At 39.8% G+C, this 23,199-nt stretch overlaps 1 protein-coding gene, 1 non-coding gene and 1 pseudogene across 2 annotated transcripts; 1 reads left to right on the top strand and 2 right to left on the bottom strand.

The window, feature by feature from the left end:
* Positions 1-1,853: 1,853 nt before the first annotated feature.
* Positions 1,854-2,753, bottom strand: LOC114371456. The gene is made up of 2 exons (XM_028328888.1): positions 2,551-2,753; positions 1,854-2,460 (listed from the first exon to the last, which is right to left on the bottom strand). The coding sequence occupies exons 1-2, from the start codon at positions 2,751-2,753 to the stop codon at positions 1,854-1,856; spliced, it is 810 nt and encodes a 269-aa protein (XP_028184689.1).
* A 3,853-nt stretch (positions 2,754-6,606) lies between these two features.
* The window catches only part of LOC114371457, a 59,530-nt pseudogene continuing 42,937 nt past the window's right edge, over positions 6,607-23,199 (bottom strand).
* On the top strand, positions 20,420-20,526 carry LOC114372794. The gene has a single exon (XR_003658357.1). It is a non-coding gene; the product is annotated as a small nucleolar RNA R71 (small nucleolar RNA).

Consider the following 23,199-nt stretch of genomic DNA (forward strand, 5'->3'; position numbering starts at 1 on the left):
TGTAGGCAGACTTAGTGGAATATACACCACTAGGATCAGCTTTCCAGACCATTTTTTTTTGCTCAACAAAAAATATATATTATAGATTTGAATGAGTACCAGTGGTACTGTGGTTACAAATTAGTATATATGTGTCTAGCAGGAATCCAGTTTTTAACTGAACCTAGCTGAGGGCACAATAAAATCTTACATGATACAACTTCGCCCATGCCCTTCTAACTACTAAACCCCTCCTTGAGATTAGATGACCAATGATTAAAATGCATTACAAAATGCATCTCCATTGTTTTGATCCACGACCAGATGAGGAAAACCGCATCATCCATCAACTTGCTTCCATCGAAATTAGCATTTTGGAAGACAATTTTGTTTATGTGCTTCCATATTGTGGATGTCAAGGCAATCCACCTACATTTCCATCTTGTGGACTTTTTCCCTTCAGCAACATTATGTCCATGTTGAAGGTAATGATCCCTGGGATGCTGTGGCATTGCTGATGATAAATTAACCCATGACATTAATTGACTCCCACCATAGAGGGAAGATGCTATTGCTGGTGAAGAATAAATGAGCAGCATCTTCCTCTTTATTTCTGCAAAAAGGACAGAGCATGTAATTTACTTGCACCTGCATCCTGGTGAGATTTTTCCTTGTTGGTAGTCTGTTTCTGATTAGTCTCCATGCAAACACTGCCGCCTTGGCTGGGATTTTGAGTTTCCATAGCTCCGAAAATTCTGAATTCTGATGGGCCCCCATTGTTTCTCCCCATAGCAATTTATATCCGCTGCTTGTTAAGTAGTAACCACTAAAGTCAAATTTCCAAATCCATGTATCCTCCTTATAAAATTCCAACAGTTTCTGTGGAATCTCCCCCAAAAAAATGTCAGCCATTGCAACTTCAGAATCAAAGAGGGACCTCCTCCAATTAAACTTCCATTCCTAACCCTGATTTGTGACACTCCCCACCTGGTTAATCAATTGATTTTGTTGGCGTGAAATCTGATATAACCTAGGGAATTTAACCATTAAAGGCACTTCATCAGCTGTCCAAGGATCTTCCCAAAACCTAAACTTCTGCCCACCGCCCACCTTCCATGAAGTCTCCCTTAAAATTGCTCTGTTCTGCTACTGCTTGTGAACTGAAATTAGGTCCTTCCACCATATTGAGTCATGACTGCCGGTTATTCCATTCTCCACTGCCCTCCACCCACCATATTTCGAGCAAATCACCTTGGCCCAAAGTTCCTCCTGATTATGAAAGAGATCACAGCGCCACTTCCGCAACAAAGCTGAATTGAAGGTCCTTAGGTCTTTAATGCCCAGTCCACCTTTGTCTTTTGGTAGGCAAATGGTCTTCCAATCTACCTATGCAATCTTCCTCTGATCCTGCCCTCCTCCCTAGAAAAATTTTCGCTGAATGACTTCCATTTTGACTATTATTTTTGAAGGTACCTTGAAAAAAGAAAAGAAATATATGTGAATTGCTGTTCAACTTTTTTGCTCAACTTTTTTGCTTTCAGTTTGTTCAACTTTTTTGCTTTCTTCAAAAGTTCTGCATAAATATCTTTGTTTTGCACTGATAAGGAACTAGCACCGTTGTTGTCTAAAAGAAAAACTAGCATCACAGTCTATTGAAACACAAGCAATGAGAGAAATTACAAATGGTTTAAACTGAAAACCTAGAAATGTCCTTTTTTTTAACTGCAAAGATAATATATATATTAATCAAATAATAGTACCAGGGGTACTACAAGATAAGAAGGAGATAATATCTCCAGGAACATTAGTCCAAAAACACAGAACACAAATGCCCTACAAGAAACCCCCATAACCCTAACCCCGCAGACCACAAACTAAATAAAGGCCATAGACATGGCTGAGGACCATTGATGAAAAGGGGCATTGAAGTCCTTTTCCCACCCCCTCAACCAGGACCAAGTGAGGAAGTTAGTGTTATCCACCAACTTAGAAATGTGGAAAGGTTGATTATGAAAGATCACATTATTTCGGAGCTTCCATATGGACCTTGTAGCTGCTATCCACCAAATTTTCCTTCTTGTATTCGAAGCCTTCGAACCTGCTATGGAGGAGTACTGAAGGAAATGATCCATGGGCCTGCAGTGAAGAGCTCTATCCTCCTTAACCCAAGTGTTAAATTCCCACCACAAAGGCATAACGTTTTTACAAGTGAAAAACAGATGAGAAGCAGATTCAGAATTGCTTTGACAGAAGAGGCATAAGTCATTGGCAAGATCAACTTGTCTCCTGGATAGGTTCTCCTTAGAAGGAAGCCTATCCCAAAGCAATCTCCACGCAAAGGTTAAGGCTCTAGGAGGAATTTTAGTATCCCACAGCTGGCAGAAACCAAGATAATGATCTTCAGAAGACTGCTCAGCTTTAATGCAAACATAAGCAGATTTAGAAGAGAATATCCCATTAGAAGCAGTTCCCCAAACCCAACTATCCTTTGATGAAGCATTTAAATTGATCACAGCAGTCTGGTCAATAAAATCTTAGGCTATCCCCATTTCATTGTCAAATAGATTGCACCTCCAAGAGAATTTCCATTCCCACCCCGATTCATAGAAAGAGCCCAACTCTGCTACTGTATGCTGTTTTTGCAAGGAAATACGATATAGCTCTGGATATTTATCTTGAAGAGCTATCCCCCCATCCATCCAATAGTCCTCCCAGAACAGAATTTGATTACCTCTTCCTAGCCTCCAAATAAACTGCTTAGAAACCTCAGCCATACACCCATGCTGATTAATGGATCTCAAGTCAGACCACCAATGAGAGAAATTAGGCTTTGGTGGCCCCCCTTCCAAGCCTCTCCAGCCTCTGTATTTAGAATTCAGAATACGGCTCCATAGATGATCACTTTGCTGGAACATCAACCATTTCCATTTAATTAAAAGAGCATTGTTGAGGGCCTTCGTATCTTTAATACCCAAACCTCCCCTTTCTCTAGATGAACATACATGACTCCAAGCTATGAAGCAATCTTCTTTCGTTCGGAATTACCACCCCAAAGAAAATGTCTTTGAATAGCATGTAATCTATTAATCACTGCTGAGGGAGCCCTGTAAAAAGACAAGTAAAACAAGGGTAATGCTGTTAAAACAACATTGATAAGGGTGATTCTTCCAGCCATAGAGATGCTCCTTTAATTCCACTTGTTCAACCTAGCCTCAAACTTTCTAATGATAGGCTCCCACACCACCTTTCATCTCGGATTAATGCCTATAGGCAACCCTAGGTAGCAAAAGGGTAATTGAAGCATGGCACAATTAAGGTAATCAGTAGCAAAACAACACCATTCTTCAGATTGGCCAATTGCTCCAAAGTGGCTCTTGGCAAAGTTAATTCTCAAGCCTGAGACCATCTCATAGCTTCTAAGAATGGCCTCCACAGCTTTGACATTATCCATAGAAGCTTTTCCAAAAAAAATAGTATCATCAGCAAATTCGAGGATGTTGACTGGGATCTTATGCTTCCCCACCAAGAAGCTTTGAAAGCAGTTTTTGATTGAAGCTTCCCTCATCATTCCTGTCAAACCTTCAGCCACCAAGACAAACAATAAGGGGGCCAAAGGGTCCCCTTGTCTCAAGGCTCTTTGAGGCTTAAATTCAGAGGTTGGGCTTCCATTCATAAGAATAGATATAGAGGCTGATGTGAGGCACCCCTTAATCCAACCAATCCATCTATCATGGAACCCCATTCTTCCCATCATATAAAACAGAAATTGCCAAGACACTGAGTCGTAAGCTTTTTCAAAGTCCACTTTAAACACCTTGCAAGGCCTCTTAGACCTCCTAGCCTCCTCAACCACCTCATTGGCAATCAAAACACCATGGAGCAGCTGTCTACCCTTTACAAAGGTTGTTTGCCTTTCATCAATGTCCTTACTCCCAATATAATTTTCATTTTCATCATCACTTCCAATAAGGAGCTGATGCAGCAGAGAAACACAGGAGCACAAAAGCTTCCTTATCAAGAGTATACCAAAAGACAGGAAGAAGGGACATTTTTCAATGTGGCCAGTATTTAGTCCCATGTACAAATGCCCGAAAAAAAAAGTAAGATTATTACAATCTTGCCAAAGTAACCTTGCTCTTTAGAGAGGAGGAGGAACTATGCCATAAATATCCAATTAACCTTGCTCTTTAGAGAGGAGGAGGAACCATACTAGGAGTTACATTGAATAAAGGTGGTTAATAATTAAATTCAAAGTGAAAAAAAAACTTTAGAAACAATAAGAAATACAAAAATAGAATATTACCTAATTCAAAGTGATAAAGGAATATAACTTATGATTAATGTCTTTCTGGAACATAATGTTGGACTCATACCAACAGTTTTGAATTCCTATGATTTCCTCCTTGAATCGCATATAGTTACAAATTCTCTAAATATGTTATGACCTAATTTAAACTTGATGCTTTAGGTGGATGGAGAGATATTACTTAGCCTAAGATATATCCCTTCAGTCCACGTCCTTAAAGTCAAACAATACCATGCAAATCATCTAGTATTACAGGATAATAACCATACAGAGAAACATGAAAATTCAGGAGCAAACCCCTAAAAGGAACCATTTTCTAGTCTCAAGCGGTAAAAAAAAGATTGATTTCATTTAGCAACTGTGGCAGACAAGAAAAAAATATCAAAAGCACGAAAAATGTGTAATAGTAAATCACTTACTGCTCCCTTCTGGTTAGTCAGGCTTCATGATGATGGAGGTCGGGCAACTGAGGAAGCAGTAGCAGCTGCAGCAACACGTATTCTGCAAACTAGATAGAGGGAAGGAAATGGATGCAGGACAGAATCAAATATATTATTTATAATGCCATTTAGCCTTTTTTTATTTAATTTGCTAAACACTAAATTGCTGCCATACTATTTTCAGATTCCATTAGGAGCGTTTTTAGCCATTGTTGATCCTGTGGTCATTGCTATTTGAAAATTTAAACTGGTCCTGCGGTCATTGCTAGAAAGTCAATTATGCTGAAGCCTCAAACTCAGGTATTTATATCTTTGATTCGAAAACTAATTTGAAATTGTTGTTGTATGCATTACTGGTATATTTGTAACTTATGCTATGCCTGTCTACATGACCTTTCTTTCATTGGACTGATATCTTTGAAGTATTTACTGTGATTTTAACTCTCATAACTTGTTCATTGTTAGTGTTGAATGTTTTTGTAATTTTATCTACTGCCCTTCTCTATATATATGTTGTGACTGCCACTGCCCTTCTCTTTCTCTTGTATTATCTATATATGTTTTTTTATTGAACTTTTGGTAGAGAAGATCCCATTACATTCAGCTCCCCACACCCAAGTATCCTTAAACCTATAAAACATGGAAATCAGTGTTAGGGACTTATCAGCAGAAACTGAACTCTTGTTCTTCTTTACCGATTCAACAACAACTCAGTAGTGGTAGTACCCATGAGCCTGCAGAATCTGCACATAGCTACTACTGAATCCTTTCCATTCAAGGCAGCAAGCAGAAGTTTCAACGAAAGTCTCCTCTCCCACATAGCTACTACCTTCTCAACACTATTGGAATCAACATCATCTGAAAAATTCCCTTTTTTCTTTCTCTTTCTCTCACACACCCCCATGATGTCAAAAGTGGTTATTTTCTCTTTATTCCTATCATCAGTCCCGACCATGTCTTAATATTTCTTTCTATCTTTCTTCTTTTTTTAACCTTTTGAAAGATTTCAGTTTAACCTTCCGAGTGTGAGCAGATTTGGATGGGCCAGCAAATAGAAATTTGCTCTTGGTCCTATGTGTGAAGAAGGGGTTGATCATACTAGAAAAGGCAAGGTACCACCAGGGAACATTGATGAATATCTGCTTGGCCACAAACTCAGGGTAGTTATCCTGAAACAATTGAAGGACCTGATTGGTGGCCTACCTCAGCTCCTTCTTGCGAAGTCCAGGAGAGTTCTTAAGGTCGCTCACCTGCACTATTGTCGATATGCCTGTCGGAGAGAAGTCAAGGCTAAAAACACACACACACACACACACAAAAGCAAACACACACACACACACACACACACACACACACATACACACACACACAGACACACACACACAGCCACACACACACACCCACACCCACACACACACACACACACACACACATAGAAATACACACACACAACCACACACACACACACACAGAAACACACACACACACAGAAACACACACACACACACAGAAACATACACACACACACACACACACACACAAACACACACGCACACACAAACACACACACACACACACACACACACACACACACACACACACACACACACACACAGAGAGAAACACACACACACCCCCATCCACATACACACACACAGCCACACACACACACACACACACAACCACACACAGAAAATACTAGTACTACAGAAACGTGAAGGCAGTTTGCCTTTAGCACAAGATTAACGAACAAGATATCTAAGCAGCAACTTTTCCCTTTCCACCTTCCCTTCCCTAGTTAATCTCCACTGATTAATTCTCCTAATTAACTCAATAAACGGCTAAGGGCAAAGGAAACTTTTACCATTCTCCCTGGCTAGTTCAGTTTCCATCACCAGCAGCTTTAAGGTAATTAAGTGTCTGACCACCATCACCAGAGTGGCCATTAGAGTTTCCTCCTCTGCCTTCACCACAGATTCCAATATCTTGCTTGCCACTACCTATGCGTACAAAGTTCGGAAACCCTCCTCCGGTTCCTATGTAGACCAATGCGAAATGCTGCCGAAATTTAGTCAAATTTTTGTAAATAATGGTAACCCTTACATTTGAAGCTAACATAAAAGGCAGTTTTCCTAAATGGGATAGGGCCACACCTATAAATAAAAAAGTGAGATTTTCGTGCATGGAATTGCTTAGATGGATCGAAGTTGGATGAATGAAAGTCGCATGAGCCCAGAATATGAGGATGGCGTCGAACAGTTCTTTCAATTTGCTTCAGAAAGAGGTCGACCGAATGAAGAAGGAAAATATTATTGCCCTTGCATTAACTGTTTGAATGGAAGACGACAATTACTCGATGATATACGGGACCATCTATTGTGTGATGGGATTAAGAAGAATTACACGACGTAGATATGGCATGGTGAAGTCACAGACATGTAGAGTGGGTCCCAATCTGAACCGTTTGATGAAGAAATAGGAGATCGGTTAGAGGACATGATTTGTGACCTTGGACAAGAGTCTTTCCAGCAAGCACACGCTCCTTTGTATGAAGGATTGCAGAGTGATTCTAAGAAGCCTTTGTATGCAGGGTGCAAGAATTCCTTAACCCTGTTGTCTCCTGTGTTAAGTCTGGTTAATGTGAAGGCCAGGTATGGGTGGAGTGACAAAAGTTTCACCTCACTGCTTGAGGTAGTGCACAATCTGCTTCCGGAGGACAACACATTGCCTAAAAGTTACTATAAGGCAAAAAAAATATTGTGTCCGCTGGGTATGGAGTATCAGAAGATTCATGCTTGCCCCAATGATTGCATAGTGTACAGGCATGAATTCCAAGAAATGTCCAAATGCCCTATCTGTGGGACTTCACGGTACAAAGTGAAGGATGAAGAAGAAAGCAGTTCTGATGAGGATGACGCAAAAGACCTTACATGGCATGCAAATGGAAGGATTTCTGATGGAATGGTCTGTCACCCGGCTGATTGCTCGCAGTGGAAGAAGATTGATGGTTTGTATCCAGATTTTGGGAAAGAGCCAAGAAATCTTAGACTTGGACTAGCCAGTGATGGAATGAATCCATATGGCACCTTAAGCACTCAACACAGTTCATGGCCAGTTCTGCTAGTAATTTACAATTTGCCTCCTTGGTTGTGCATGAAGCGAAAATACATGATGTTGTCTATGATGATATCGGGCCCAAGACAGCCAGGAAATGACATTGATGTTTATCTAAGTTCGTTGGTTGAAGATCTGAGAAAGTTGTGGGACGAGGAGGTTGTAGTGTTTGATGCGTTTCGAAAGTAGACCTTTGAAATGCGTATAATGCATTTTTGTACCATTAATGACTTTCCAGCATATGGGAATCTCAGCGGTCACAGTGTTAAGGGTCATCATGCATGCCCCATCTGTGAAGAAAATACAAGTTACATACTGATCGAGGCCGTACCCGAATCAAATAAACATGAAAATGCAGTAACTAGGAAGTGATCCTAGGTCGTTTCCCAACGAGCAGTGACAAACCAAATGTTCATAATATACTTGCAGTAACAGTAACGATGGGGGGGGGGTTTGGTTGTTTGGTAATTAAAGAGCAGACAAATAAAATGGAATACGAAACTACTAATATTAAAAACGAGTTGTTTCCTCTGATTCAGAAGCCACTCTCTTATCCTGGGTTATGGAGAATTCGTCCCTAACAGTCAACCACTTAATCCAACCCTATTTCAATTTACTAAGCGAAAATCAACTTAGGGTTTTCAATACGTGATTAGGCACCACATACACCAGTTAGCCCTTCGTCCATTAAGCATGAACGCAAGTTAGGCTCAGAGGCAATTAATCGAACACGAAGCGTGCACTGATTAATATTCACGAAATTGGGATAACTGGTGAAGGGAAAACTGCCAGGAAACCACATTACAAACGAAACCTCAAAGAGAGTTGGGCTTCGTCCTCAAAAGGAAACAACACCAGAAAATCTAGCCTTCCATGGATTCAAACAGAGAACGCAATTGAAACATGAAACAGAAACGTAAACAAACATAAATGTAAAATGGAACAGAAACGTAAATGAGAGTAGAAGAAGAAACAAGAACGAAATTGTAATTAGAAGCAGAAAACGTAAAATTGCATTACGAACTCAGAAACGTCAAAACAGAAAAACGAAAACCCTAAAACCAAGCTCTGAATAATGAATAGCATAACAGAATAGAATGCCCTGCACGAATCCCAAGGCAGCTATTTAAAAAGAGTCACTCAAAGTCACTGGGCCCTATTACAATACTCTGGCCCAAAACGAAATAAACATTGAACAACATAAAATAAAATTGCGAAATTTCCTAATTAGAAATTAACTAAGGTAAGTGCTTCTTTATTTGCCCTCTTCAAGTCCACAACCAAAATCCGGATTAAGCCCGATGTTTCATTAATTCCTGAAATTAGATTAAAAACATCAAATTAGCTAAATGAGCCCAAATAATAAAACTGCCTAATTAATTGACAATTAAGACCAATCAATAATTAAAATGGTGCAAAAAGGGTTTAGAAAATAGAAGAAAATGATGGCACATCAAAACCCCCCATACTTAGCCTTTTGCACTCCTGGGAAAAATGAAACAAAGAACAAAATCCAAGGATATGAAAGGGAGACAAACAAAAACATTCACATATTTCTCAATGAACATCAAGGAATGAAAGGAATGGGTAACATCTAACATAAGGAGATCCAAAAAGTCAAGACATTCATGAAAATCATCCAAGCAACCCAATCATGGCAAAATAGTTAATCAGCTCAAGAATGAAAAGTGATAAAGCCTCACAAGATATACACTCTATCTCTCAAGTGTCTAGGCTACTATTTACCCTCAAAGCACCCATGAAAGCAAACACCACATAAACTTTGCAAGATTCTAAAATTGACAATCAACCCATAAACACAAGCACATGAGGATCAAAAGGTCTTTTAAGGTTGTAATGGGGCCAAGGACAAGGTATGGAGAAATATGGAATAAGTGGCTAAATCCCAAAGGAATAGAGGAGCAAAGGGGAATAAGTGCATATTAAAAAAAAATAAGAAAATATAAAGAAGTAAAGATAAAAATTAAACATGAAGAGTAGAACCAAGAGTTTCATCATTCTTGTGCCATTTAAGATCTTATTCACTCAACTTTATTGCTTTTCTTTTTTTTTTTTTCGATTTTTTTTTTTTTTTTTTTTTACTCTTTGGCCTTTGAGAAACAACATTTCATTCAGCATGTCCAACATTTAACCAATATACAATGTACATCAAGTATGGCCCAAAATACATCATGAAGCATAGCCAACAAAACAAGTTGTCCAATGAAACAAAAACCCCCCACACTTATTCCCAAAACAATTCCAAAGCTCCAAAATTCCTTAAGGATATGGTAATATCATGGTTTTTCACTTAAGGCTTGTAGTGAGCTTCAAAACAAGGAAAGGGAAACAAGGCTCAAAAGGGCTATCAAAGGAATTAATTCAAGGTAAGTCCATTTGGCTAGAAGCTTATAAGAACAAAATTGCCTTACTCATTTCCAAATATGCATGTGAATTAGGACGCATCAACAAGAATCAAGCCAAGGCTATTGTGCAAGCAATCAATGGGGCAAAACACACCAAATGATTATAATGATGGATGGCTCAAATTCTCACAAAGGTAAAATCATCACTTTCAAATTGAGCTTTCAAAACTATCATGACATGTAGAGAAGAATCAAGGATTTCAAGTCACAAAATGTCAAGAACTTTTATTTTCAAAACAATTACCCATTTCTTGAACATATCCTATAATTCAAAGAAAAACATGCAAAGTCGTACGTGCACATGAAATTGACCCAAAATATTAAACTGAAAATCCGACGAAACTAACAACATTAACAAATTAACACAACTAACAAATTAACAAAACCAACAAAACTAGCAAAACCAAAGAACACTCCCCCCCCCCCCATACTTAAACAACACATTGTCCTCAATGTAGCACAATTAAAAGATTAAAAACAATTAAATCATCAAAGAGAATCGGACAAGTGTAATAAAAGCAAAGAAGGAGATAGGAAAAGAAAAACTCCCTAAGTCATGGTGGAGGAAGAGTAGGGTGGAGTAAGGAAGTCTCTTCCAACACTACGTCCACTAAAGAAGGGTTCGTGAGGAATGGCTTAAGTCGATGTCCGTTGACCTTGAAGCTCTTGTTTGTGGAGTCGCTTTTGATCTCAACTGTACCATAAGGAAAAACATTAGTAACAACAAAAGGACCAATCCACTTAGACCTCAACTTACCAGTCATGAGTCCAAGCCTAGAATTATACAATAACACTTTTTGCCCAACCACGAAGTCTTTTTTAACTATCATGCTATCATGGAACTTCTTGGTCTTTTCTTTGTAGAACTTGGCATTCTCGTAGGCTTCTAGGCGGATTTCATCTAACTCACTCAGTTGCAACTTCCTTTCCTCGCCAGCTTGATCCATAGAGAAGTTGCAAGTCTTCACTGCCCAGTATGCTTTGTGCTCAATTTCCACTGGAAGATGACATGCCTTTCCAAAGACAACCCGATAAGGAGACATTCCTATGGGTGCTTTGTAGGCAGTCCGATGTGCCCAGAGAGCATCATCAAGCCTGGTACTCCAATCTTTCCTGCTTGGCTGCACAATCTTCTCTAGAATTCTCTTGATTTCCCTGTTAGAAATTTCTGCCTGTCCATTAGTCTAGGGGTGGTATGGTGTGGATACTCTGTGTACCACCCCGTACTTTTTAAGCAGGGCATGCATTGTCCTGTTGCAAAAATGGGTTCCTTGATCACTAACAATTGCTTTAGGTACTCCAAACCTGCAAAATAGATTAGACCTGACAAAGTCTGCGACAACTTTAGCATCATTAGTTCTAGTGGGCTTGGCTTCCACCCATTTTGAAACATAATCAACTGCAAGGAGAATATAAACATAACCAAAAGAGACAGGAAAAGGACCCATGAAATCTATACCCCAGACATCAAACACCTCACAGAATAGCATAGGTTGCTGAGGCATTTGTTGTCGCCATGTAAGTGTATTTCCTGCTCTCTAACACTGCTCACAAGTGCTGCAGATCTTCCACGCATCTTTAAAGATGGTGGGCCAATAAAAACCACAATCAAGCACTTTGCGAGCTGTCCTTTGAACACCCAGATGACCTCCCGATGCGGAAGAATGACAGAACTGCAGGACTGAGTCAGTCTCATGATCTGGAATGCACCGTCTAATGACCTGATCACTGCACAATTTCCACAAGTAGGGGTCATCCCAAATAAAATGCTTAGCATCACTTTTAATCTTATCTTTTTGGGCCTTAGATGCTAAGGGAGGAAAAATAGAGGCAACTAAATAATTGACAATGTTAGCAAACCAGGGAGTAGAAAGAGAGTCAGAAATACTATACAATATATACAAATGATCATCCGGGAAATCATCCCGAATAGGTGAATCTGCATCAGAGACACGTTCGATACGACTCAAATGATCAGCAACAAGATTTTGTGCTCCGCTCCTATCACGGATCTCCAAGTCAAACTCTTGGAGCTAGAGCATCCATCGGATCAACCTAGGCTTAGAATCAGCCTTCTTCAACAAGTACTTTAGAGCTGCATGGTCAGTATAAACAATAATGCGAGTACCAAGCAAATAAGAACGAAATTTTTCAAGAGCAAAAACTATGGCTAGAAGCTCTTTCTCAGTAGTAGTATAATTTGCTTGGGCAGCATCTAAAGTCCTAGAAGCATAATATATCACCCTGGGCAATTTATCAATTTTCTGAGCAAGGACAGCCCCCAATGCATAATTTGATGCATCACACATAAGCTCAAAAGGGGCTGTCCAATCGGGTGCCTGGATGATGGGGGTGGTAGTCAATGCTCTTTTGAGGCAATCAAAAGCCTCTTTGCATCTGTCATTAAAGTCAAACTCCACCTCCTTTTGCAACAAGTTGGACAGTGGAAGGGCTACTTTGCTAAAATCCCTTATAAAGCGCCTGTAGAATCCTGCATGACCAAGAAAAGATCGCACCTCTCGCACACAAGAGGGGTAAGGCAATTGTGAAATAACAGAAATTTTTGCAGGATCTACTTCAATGCCCTTATTGGAAATAATGTGGCCTAAAACTATACCTTGCTCAACCATAAAATGACATTTTTCAAAATTTAGAACAAGGTTAGTTTCAATGCATCTATTCAAAACTTTTTCCAAACTATTCAAACAACCATCAAAAGAGGATCCATATACAGTGAAATCATCCATAAACACCTCTATGTAATTTTCTAAAAAATCACTGAAAATACTAATCATGCACCGCTGGAAGGTACCAGGGGCATTGCACAGGCCGAAAGGCATCCTCCTATAAGCAAAAGTGCCGAAGGGGCAGGTGAATGTGGTCTTTTCCTGATCCTCAGGAGCAATAGTAATTTGCATATAACCAGAAAAACCATCAAGGAAACAGTAGTGGGATTTACCTGCCAGACGTTCAAGCATCTGGTCAATGAATGGCAGGGGAAAATGGTCCTTTTTGGTAACCTGGTTCAGCCTCCTATAGTCAATGCAGACTCTCCAACTGTTCTGCACCCGAGTAGGAATCAGCTCCCCCTTCTCATTTCTGATCACTGTGAGGCCAGTCTTTTTCGGGACTACCTGGACGGGACTCACCCATTGGCTGTCGGAGATAGGATAAATGATTCCAGCTTGCAAAAGCTTGGTTATCTCCTTCTTCACTACATCAAGAATCACCGGGTTGAGTCTTCTCTGTGGCTGTCTTACTGGTTTAGCTCCATCCTCTAAATTTATTCGATGCATACATGTGGATGGGCTAATACCAGGAATGTCCGCCAGGGTCCAGCCTATAGCCTTCTTATGCTTCTTGAGAACTGACAACAACTTCTCCTCTTGCTCATCAGCAAGGGAGGCAGATATAATCACTGGAAAACTCTTGCTATCATCCAAGTAAGCGTATTTTAAATTTGATGGCAGAGGCTTCAATTCTGGTGTGGTCGGCTGGACAGTGGTAGAAGGAGATGGTTTCTCAGCCTTGACCTCATAAAGAAAGTCAGAGGTATGTGTACTTCCTGAAACATGGTTAGTCCTATCTGACTCTATAAAATCAATCTCAAGAGGTAAACACCACCACCAGGCATGCAATCAATATCACTCTCAGATTCACTCTCAGCATCAAATTCAGACATATGATCAAGTACAATTTCAGACTCAATGCATGAAGAGTGAGAGGCATGCAGATTAGAATAAAGATCAGTCATGTATTCATCAACAACATGGTCAATTATTTCAGCACGAAATACAGAAAGATCTTCAGATGGGTATTTCATAGCATCCAGAATATTAAATGAACAGTTATATCACCAAACTCCATGGACAGTGTGCCTGCATAAACATCTATCTTAGTTCTAGCAGTTTTCATAAAGGGTCTGCCTAGAATGATGGGAACTGATCCTTGAGAAAATCCATCTTCCATATTCAAGATATAAAAATCAACAGGGAAAATCAGTTCACCAACTCTAACTAAGACATCTTCTATGAAACCAACAGGATAGGCAACACTTCTGTTACTAAATGAATTACCACATCAGTCAAGGACAAGGTATGGAGAAATATGGAATAAGTGGCTAAATCCCAAAGGAATAGAGGAGCAAAGGGGAATAAGTGCATATTAAAAAAAAATAAGAAAATATAAAGAAGTAAAGATAAAAATTAAACATGAAAGAGTAGAACCAAGAGTTTCATCATTCTTGTGCCATTTAAGATCTTATTCACTCAACTTTATTGCTTTTCTTTTTTTTTTTTTCGATTTTTTTTTTTTTTTTTTACTCTTAGGCCTTTGAGAAACAACATTTCATTCAGCAATGTCCAACATTTAACCAATATACAATGTACATCAAGTATGGCCCAAAATACATCATGAAGCATAGCCAACAAAACAAGTGTCAATGAAACAAAAACCCCACACTTATTCCCAAAACAATTCAAAGCTCCAAAAATTCCTTAAGGATATGGTAATATCATGGTTTTTCACTTAAGGCTTGTAGTGAGCTTCAAAACAAGGAAAGGAAACAAGGCTCAAAAGGGCTATCAAAGGAATTAATCAAGGTAAGTCCATTTGGCTAGAACTTATAAGAACAAAATTGCCTACTCATTTCCAAATATGCATGTGAATTAGGACGCATCAACAAGAATCAAGCCAAGGCTATTGTGCAAGCAATCAATGGGGCAAAACACACCAAATGATTATAATGATGGATGGCTCAAATTCTCACAAAGGTAAAATCATCACTTTCAAATTGAGCTTTCAAAACTATCATGACATGTAGAGAAGAATCAAGGATTTCAAGTCACAAAATGTCAAGAACTTTTATTTTCAAAACAATTACCCATTTCTTGAACATATCCTATAATTCAAAGAAAAACATGCAAAGTCGTACGTGCACATGAAATTGACCCAAAATATTAAACTGAAAATCCGACGAAACTAACAACATTAACAAATTAACACAACTAACAAATTAACAAAACCAACAAAACTAGCAAAACCAAAGAACACTCCCCCCCCCCCATACTTAAACAACACATTGTCCTCAATGTAGCACAATTAAAAGATTAAAAACAATTAAATCATCAAAGAGAATCGGACAAGTGTAATAAAAGCAAAGAAGGAGATAGGAAAAGAAAAACTCCCTAAGTCATGGTGGAGGAAGAGTAGGGTGGAGTAAGGAAGTCTCTTCCAACACTACGTCCACTAAAGAAGGGTTCGTGAGGAATGGCTTAAGTCGATGTCCGTTGACCTTGAAGCTCTTGTTTGTGGAGTCGCTTTTGATCTCAACTGTACCATAAGGAAAAACATTAGTAACAACAAAAGGACCAATCCACTTAGACCTCAACTTACCAGTCATGAGTCCAAGCCTAGAATTATACAATAACACTTTTTGCCCAACCACGAAGTCTTTTTTAACTATCATGCTATCATGGAACTTCTTGGTCTTTTCTTTGTAGAACTTGGCATTCTCGTAGGCTTCTAGGCGGATTTCATCTAACTCACTCAGTTGCAACTTCCTTTCCTCGCCAGCTTGATCCATAGAGAAGTTGCAAGTCTTCACTGCCCAGTATGCTTTGTGCTCAATTTCCACTGGAAGATGACATGCCTTTCCAAAGACAACCCGATAAGGAGACATTCCTATGGGTGCTTTGTAGGCAGTCCGATGTGCCCAGAGAGCATCATCAAGCCTGGTACTCCAATCTTTCCTGCTTGGCTGCACAATCTTCTCTAGAATTCTCTTGATTTCCCTGTTAGAAATTTCTGCCTGTCCATTAGTCTAGGGGTGGTATGGTGTGGATACTCTGTGTACCACCCCGTACTTTTTAAGCAGGGCATGCATTGTCCTGTTGCAAAAATGGGTTCCTTGATCACTAACAATTGCTTTAGGTACTCCAAACCTGCAAAATAGATTAGACCTGACAAAGTCTGCGACAACTTTAGCATCATTAGTTCTAGTGGGCTTGGCTTCCACCCATTTTGAAACATAATCAACTGCAAGGAGAATATAAACATAACCAAAAGAGACAGGAAAAGGACCCATGAAATCTATACCCCAGACATCAAACACCTCACAGAATAGCATAGGTTGCTGAGGCATTTGTTGTCGCCATGTAAGTGTATTTCCTGCTCTCTAACACTGCTCACAAGTGCTGCAGATCTTCCACGCATCTTTAAAGATGGTGGGCCAATAAAAACCACAATCAAGCACTTTGCGAGCTGTCCTTTGAACACCCAGATGACCTCCCGATGCGGAAGAATGACAGAACTGCAGGACTGAGTCAGTCTCATGATCTGGAATGCACCGTCTAATGACCTGATCACTGCACAATTTCCACAAGTAGGGGTCATCCCAAATAAAATGCTTAGCATCACTTTTAATCTTATCTTTTTGGGCCTTAGATGCTAAGGGAGGAAAAATAGAGGCAACTAAATAATTGACAATGTTAGCAAACCAGGGAGTAGAAAGAGAGTCAGAAATACTATACAATATATACAAATGATCATCCGGGAAATCATCCCGAATAGGTGAATCTGCATCAGAGACACGTTCGATACGACTCAAATGATCAGCAACAAGATTTTGTGCTCCGCTCCTATCACGGATCTCCAAGTCAAACTCTTGGAGCTAGAGCATCCATCGGATCAACCTAGGCTTAGAATCAGCCTTCTTCAACAAGTACTTTAGAGCTGCATGGTCAGTATAAACAATAATGCGAGTACCAAGCAAATAAGAACGAAATTTTTCAAGAGCAAAAACTATGGCTAGAAGCTCTTTCTCAGTAGTAGTATAATTTGCTTGGGCAGCATCTAAAGTCCTAGAAGCATAATATATCACCCTGGGCAATTTATCAATTTTCTGAGCAAGGACAGCCCCCAATGCATAATTTGATGCATCACACATAAGCTCAAAAGGGGCTGTCCAATCGGGTGCCTGGATGATGGGGGTGGTAGTCAATGCTCTTTTGAGGCAATCAAAAGCCTCTTTGCATCTGTCATTAAAGTCAAACTCCACCTCCTTTTGCAACAAGTTGGACAGTGGAAGGGCTACTTTGCTAAAATCCCTTATAAAGCGCCTGTAGAATCCTGCATGACCAAGAAAAGATCGCACCTCTCGCACACAAGAGGGGTAAGGCAATTGTGAAATAACAGAAATTTTTGCAGGATCTACTTCAATGCCCTTATTGGAAATAATGTGGCCTAAAACTATACCTTGCTCAACCATAAAATGACATTTTTCAAAATTTAGAACAAGGTTAGTTTCAATGCATCTATTCAAAACTTTTTCCAAACTATTCAAACAACCATCAAAAGAGGATCCATATACAGTGAAATCATCCATAAACACCTCTATGTAATTTTCTAAAAAATCACTGAAAATACTAATCATGCACCGCTGGAAGGTACCAGGGGCATTGCACAGGCCGAAAGGCATCCTCCTATAAGCAAAAGTGCCGAAGGGGCAGGTGAATGTGGTCTTTTCCTGATCCTCAGGAGCAATAGTAATTTGCATATAACCAGAAAAACCATCAAGGAAACAGTAGTGGGATTTACCTGCCAGACGTTCAAGCATCTGGTCAATGAATGGCAGGGGAAAATGGTCCTTTTTGGTAACCTGGTTCAGCCTCCTATAGTCAATGCAGACTCTCCAACTGTTCTGCACCCGAGTAGGAATCAGCTCCCCCTTCTCATTTCTGATCACTGTGAGGCCAGTCTTTTTCGGGACTACCTGGACGGGACTCACCCATTGGCTGTCGGAGATAGGATAAATGATTCCAGCTTGCAAAAGCTTGGTTATCTCCTTCTTCACTACATCAAGAATCACCGGGTTGAGTCTTCTCTGTGGCTGTCTTACTGGTTTAGCTCCATCCTCTAAATTTATTCGATGCATACATGTGGATGGGCTAATACCAGGAATGTCCGCCAGGGTCCAGCCTATAGCCTTCTTATGCTTCTTGAGAACTGACAACAACTTCTCCTCTTGCTCATCAGCAAGGGAGGCAGATATAATCACTGGAAAACTCTTGCTATCATCCAAGTAAGCGTATTTTAAATTTGATGGCAGAGGCTTCAATTCTGGTGTGGTCGGCTGGACAGTGGTAGAAGGAGATGGTTTCTCAGCCTTGACCTCATAAAGAAAGTCAGAGGTATGTGTACTTCCTGAAACATGGTTAGTCCTATCTGACTCTATAAAATCAATCTCAAGAGGTAAAACACCACCACCAGGCATGCAATCAATATCACTCTCAGATTCACTCTCAGCATCAAATTCAGACATATGATCAAGTACAATTTCAGACTCAATGCATGAAGAGTGAGAGGCATGCAGATTAGAATAAAGATCAGTCATGTATTCATCAACAACATGGTCAATTATTTCAGCACGAAATACAGAAAGATCTTCAGATGGGTATTTCATAGCATCCAGAATATTAAAATGAACAGTTATATCACCAAACTCCATGGACAGTGTGCCTGCATAAACATCTATCTTAGTTCTAGCAGTTTTCATAAAGGGTCTGCCTAGAATGATGGGAACTGATCCTTGAGAAAATCCATCTTCCATATTCAAGATATAAAAATCAACAGGGAAAATCAGTTCACCAACTCTAACTAAGACATCTTCTATGAAACCAACAGGATAGGCAACACTTCTGTTAGCTAAATGAATTACCACATCAGTTGACTGCAAGGGACCTAGAGATAGAGAATTAAAAATAGACAGAGGCATAACACTAACAGAAGCTCCTAAATCTAGCATGGCATTGTCAAACTTACTATTCCCTATGATACAAGGTATGCTGAATGTACCTGGATCTTTGCATTTTTCAGGAATTTGAGGAACAGATTTACCAATCAATGCGGAGACATTTCTGCCCATGCTAATCCGTTCACTTCCTTTAAGCTTCCGCTTATTAGTGCACAGCTCCTTCAAGAATTTGGCATATCTTGGAATTTGCTTTATTGCATCCAACAGAGGTATGTTTACCTCTACCTTTCTAAACATTTCCAAGATCTCTTTCTCTGCCTCTTCCATTTTTTTGTTGGAAACTGCTCTTGGAGGGAATGGAAGAGGGGGAATGTGCTGCTTCTGCAAATCAGAATTACCTGTGGAAGAAGATTCACCTGCACAGAAATTGTTAGGTAAATTTTTGTCATCACCTTTTTCTGGAATAGAGTGAAGTTTGGCAGGTTCATTTGCAGATGAGGAAGGTGCTACGGGTTGAGGTCCTTGACATTGCTTTCCCGACCTCAATGAAATGGCACTGACATTTTTGGGATTTTGGACAGCTTGAGAAGGCAGCTTGTCAGAATTCTGGGACTGTTGTTGATTCAATTGGGTAGCCAATTGTCCCATCTGATTGGTTAAGCTCTGAATGGAGGCTCTGGTCTCTTGCTGAAACTGCATGTTCTGCATAGTCATTTGCCTCACAAGTTCTTCGAGGGAAGGTTGTGGAGGGGCCTCAACTGTTGGCTGTTTCTGGGGTTGTTGCTGTTGTTGGATTGGTGGAGGAATGTATGGTCTGCTTGGGCCAGCAGCATTTTGGAAGGAAGGAGCAGGCTGCTGTTGTTGCTGAGGGCTAGACCATCTGAGGTTAGGGTGATTCCTCCATCCAGGGTTGTATCTGTTGCTGGAAAGGTCATAATTGCTCTACTGTGGTTGATTTTGCTGCTGAGGTTGAGGAGGTCTATTGTAAATATTTGCAGCATAAGCTTCAGGCTGCTCAATTGCTCCAGGTTGCTGCATGGAAGGGCAAAGGTCTGTATGGTGGTCAGCAGAGGAGCACAAACCACAAACCCTTGCGACAGGTACAAATTTCTGATTCAAGGCCAGCTGGGTTACCAAGTTGACCAACGCATCCAGTTTGCCTTCAAGCTTCTTAGTTTCAGATGATGCAGATGGGTTTGTAGCTACCTCATGCACTCCTCTAATGACTATGGCATCATTTTTGGCACTAAACTGCTGGGAGTTGGAGGCCATCTTCTCAATTAAATTTCTGGCTTCAGCAGGAGTCATGTCTCCAAGGGCTCCACCATTGGCAGCATCTATCATACTTCTCTCCATATTACTGAGTCCTTCATAAAAATATTGGAGAAGAAGCTGTTCTGAAATCTGATGGTGAGGGCAACTGGCACATAGTTTCTTAAATCTCTCCCAGTACTCATACAGGCTCTCTCCACTGAGTTGTCTAATACCTGAGATATCCTTCCTGATGGCTGTGGTCCTGGAAGCAGGGAAAATTTTTTCTAAGAATACTCTCTTAAGGTCATCCCAGCTCGTGATGGACCTTGGAGCAAGGTAATACAGCCAGTCCTTTGCCACTCCCTCTAATGAATGAGGAAAAGCCTTCAGAAATATGTGGTCCTCTTGGACATCTGGGGGTTTCATGGTGGAGCAGACAATATGAAATTCCTTCAAATGTTTGTGCGGGTCTTCACCTACAAGGCCATGAAACTTTGGAAGCAAATGAATTAGTCCAGTTTTAAGAACATATGGGACATCCTCATCAGGGTATTGGATGCACAAGCTTTCATAGGTGAAATCAGGTGCAGCCATTTCCCTTAGAGTCCTCTCACGAGGTGGAGGTTGTGCCATGTTCTCAGAATGTGCAAAATCAGAATGCTCAGAATCAGAATGCTCAAAATTATAATGCTCAAGATCAGGATGTTCAAAATCACCAATAACAGAATGCACAAACTCACCAGTTATGGAATGCTCAGAATGATCAAAAGGTATAAAATGATGCCTAACTAATCTATGAAATGTCCTATCTATCTCAGGATCAAAGGGTTGTAAGTCAGATGGATTGCCTCTAGTCATACACTACATTCAGCATGCACACAACTAGTTGCCTTGTCATGTAAATAAAGGTGTAGGTTTGAACTACAGCTACCCTCAAATGATATCCAAATGACTTGAAATTTTGTGAGCAACCCTATAAAATGATGAGAAGATAGCACAAAAAAATTCAGACAAAAATTCAAAGTCTAACTATGAAAGCTAAAAATGGTAGGTTAAGAAAAATAAGTGAATAAAACTTGAAAAATAAAAAACTTTTGACAGAATCGCTTTTTTTGGACGATGGAGACCTCAGCCAGCCTACGGCGGCTGCCACGACGTAGGAAATTTTTTTCTACCCCAAATGCATATATAATAATTGCGATTCTGATAACCGGAGCAAAAGTTATGGCCGTTTGAAGTTTTGACAAACACAAAATTTGCTAGTTTTTTGGAACTTTCAAATCTGACCAAACTAAAGGCTCTAGCTATTTTTCCCACAAAATATGGATTAAAAGAAGTTACCACAAAAAAATTCAGCCAAAAATAACAACCCTAGCTACTAAAACAAAAAATCCCAATTAATTCAGCATGGGTGGTCGCTAAAATCCGTCTCTAATTGATTTCTACTACTACTCTGTTTTTGCCGCAAGCTGATTTCTACTACTACTCTGCTTTCAAGCACAATATTCACAGCAAAACACACAAGACTAAAACAGGGGAAACGCTTAATGGGAAAACTGAAACAGAACACACATTAAACAAAATACCAGGACACTAAACAACACTAACACACATACTAACACAATACTAACAATTAAACATAAAACACGAAAGGATTAAACACACAGCACTAGCTAGCTATTATGAACCTTTGGACACTGCTCCCCGGCAACGGCGCCAAATTTGATCGAGGCCGTACCCGAATCAAATAAACATGAAAATGCAGTAACTAGGAAGTGATCCTAGGTCGTTTCCCAACAAGCAGTGACAAGCCAAATGTTCATAATATACTTGCAGTAACAGTAACGATGGGGGGGGGGTTTGGTTGTTTGGTAATTAAAGAGCAGACAAATAAAATGGAATACGAAACTACTAATATTAAAAACGAGTTGTTTCCTCTGATTCAGAAGCCACTCTCTTATCCTGGGTTATGGAGAATTCGTCCCTAACAGTCAACCACTTAATCCAACCCTATTTCAATTTACTAAGCGAAAATCAACTTAGGGTTTTCAATACGTGATTAGGCACCACATACACCAGTTATCCCTTCGTCCATTAAGCATGAACGCAAGTTAGGCTCAGAGGCAATTAATCGAACACGAAGCGTGCACTGATTAATATTCACGAAATTGGGATAACTGGTGAAGGGAAAACTGCCAGGAAACCACATTACAAACGAAACCTCAAAGAGAGTTGGGCTTCGTCCTCAAAAGGAAACAACACCAGAAAATCTAGCCTTCCATGGATTCAAACAGAGAACGCAATTGAAACATGAAACAGAAACGTAAACAAATAGAAATGTAAAATTGAACAGAAACGTAAATGAGAGTAGAAAAAGAAACAAGAACGAAATTGTAATTAGAAGCAGAAAACGTAAAATTGCATTACGAACTCAGAAACGTCAAAACAGAAAAACGAAAACCCTAAAACCAAGCTCTGAATAATGAATAGCATAACAGAATAGAATGCCCTGCACGAATCCCAAGGCAGCTATTTAAAAAGAGTCACTCAAAGTCACTGGGCCCTATTACAATACTCTGGCCCAAAACGAAATAAACACTGAACAACATAAAATAAAATTGCGAAATTTCCTAATTAGAAATTAACTAAGGTAAGCGCTTCTTTATTTGCCCTCTTCAAGTCCACAACCAAAATCCGGATTAAGCCCGATGTTTCATTAATTCCTGAAATTAGATTAAAAACATCAAATTAGCTAAATGAGCCCAAATAATAAAACTGCCTAATTAATTGACAATTAAGACCAATCAATAATTAAAATGGTGCAAAAAGGGTTTAGAAAATAGAAGAAAATGATGGCACATCACATACAACTTAAACATGGGAGAAAAACTGTCTACAGTAGGCATCGTCGCTTTCTAACACCCAATC

The sequence above is a fragment of the Glycine soja genome, chromosome 10 (assembly GCF_004193775.1).
Source record: "Glycine soja cultivar W05 chromosome 10, ASM419377v2, whole genome shotgun sequence".
In the NCBI taxonomy this organism is placed as follows: domain Eukaryota; kingdom Viridiplantae; phylum Streptophyta; class Magnoliopsida; order Fabales; family Fabaceae; genus Glycine; species Glycine soja.

Bases quoted from the DNA above. Each gene is read 5' to 3' on its own strand.
- LOC114371456 (XM_028328888.1), bottom strand. From the start codon at position 2,753: ATGGCTGAGGTTTCTAAGCAGTTTATTTGGAGGCTAGGAAGAGGTAAT. The intron at 2,461-2,550 runs GTGCAATCTATT...ATCAAAGGATAG, and splicing joins GAATGGAAATTCTCTTGGAG to TTGGGTTTGGGGAACTGCTT.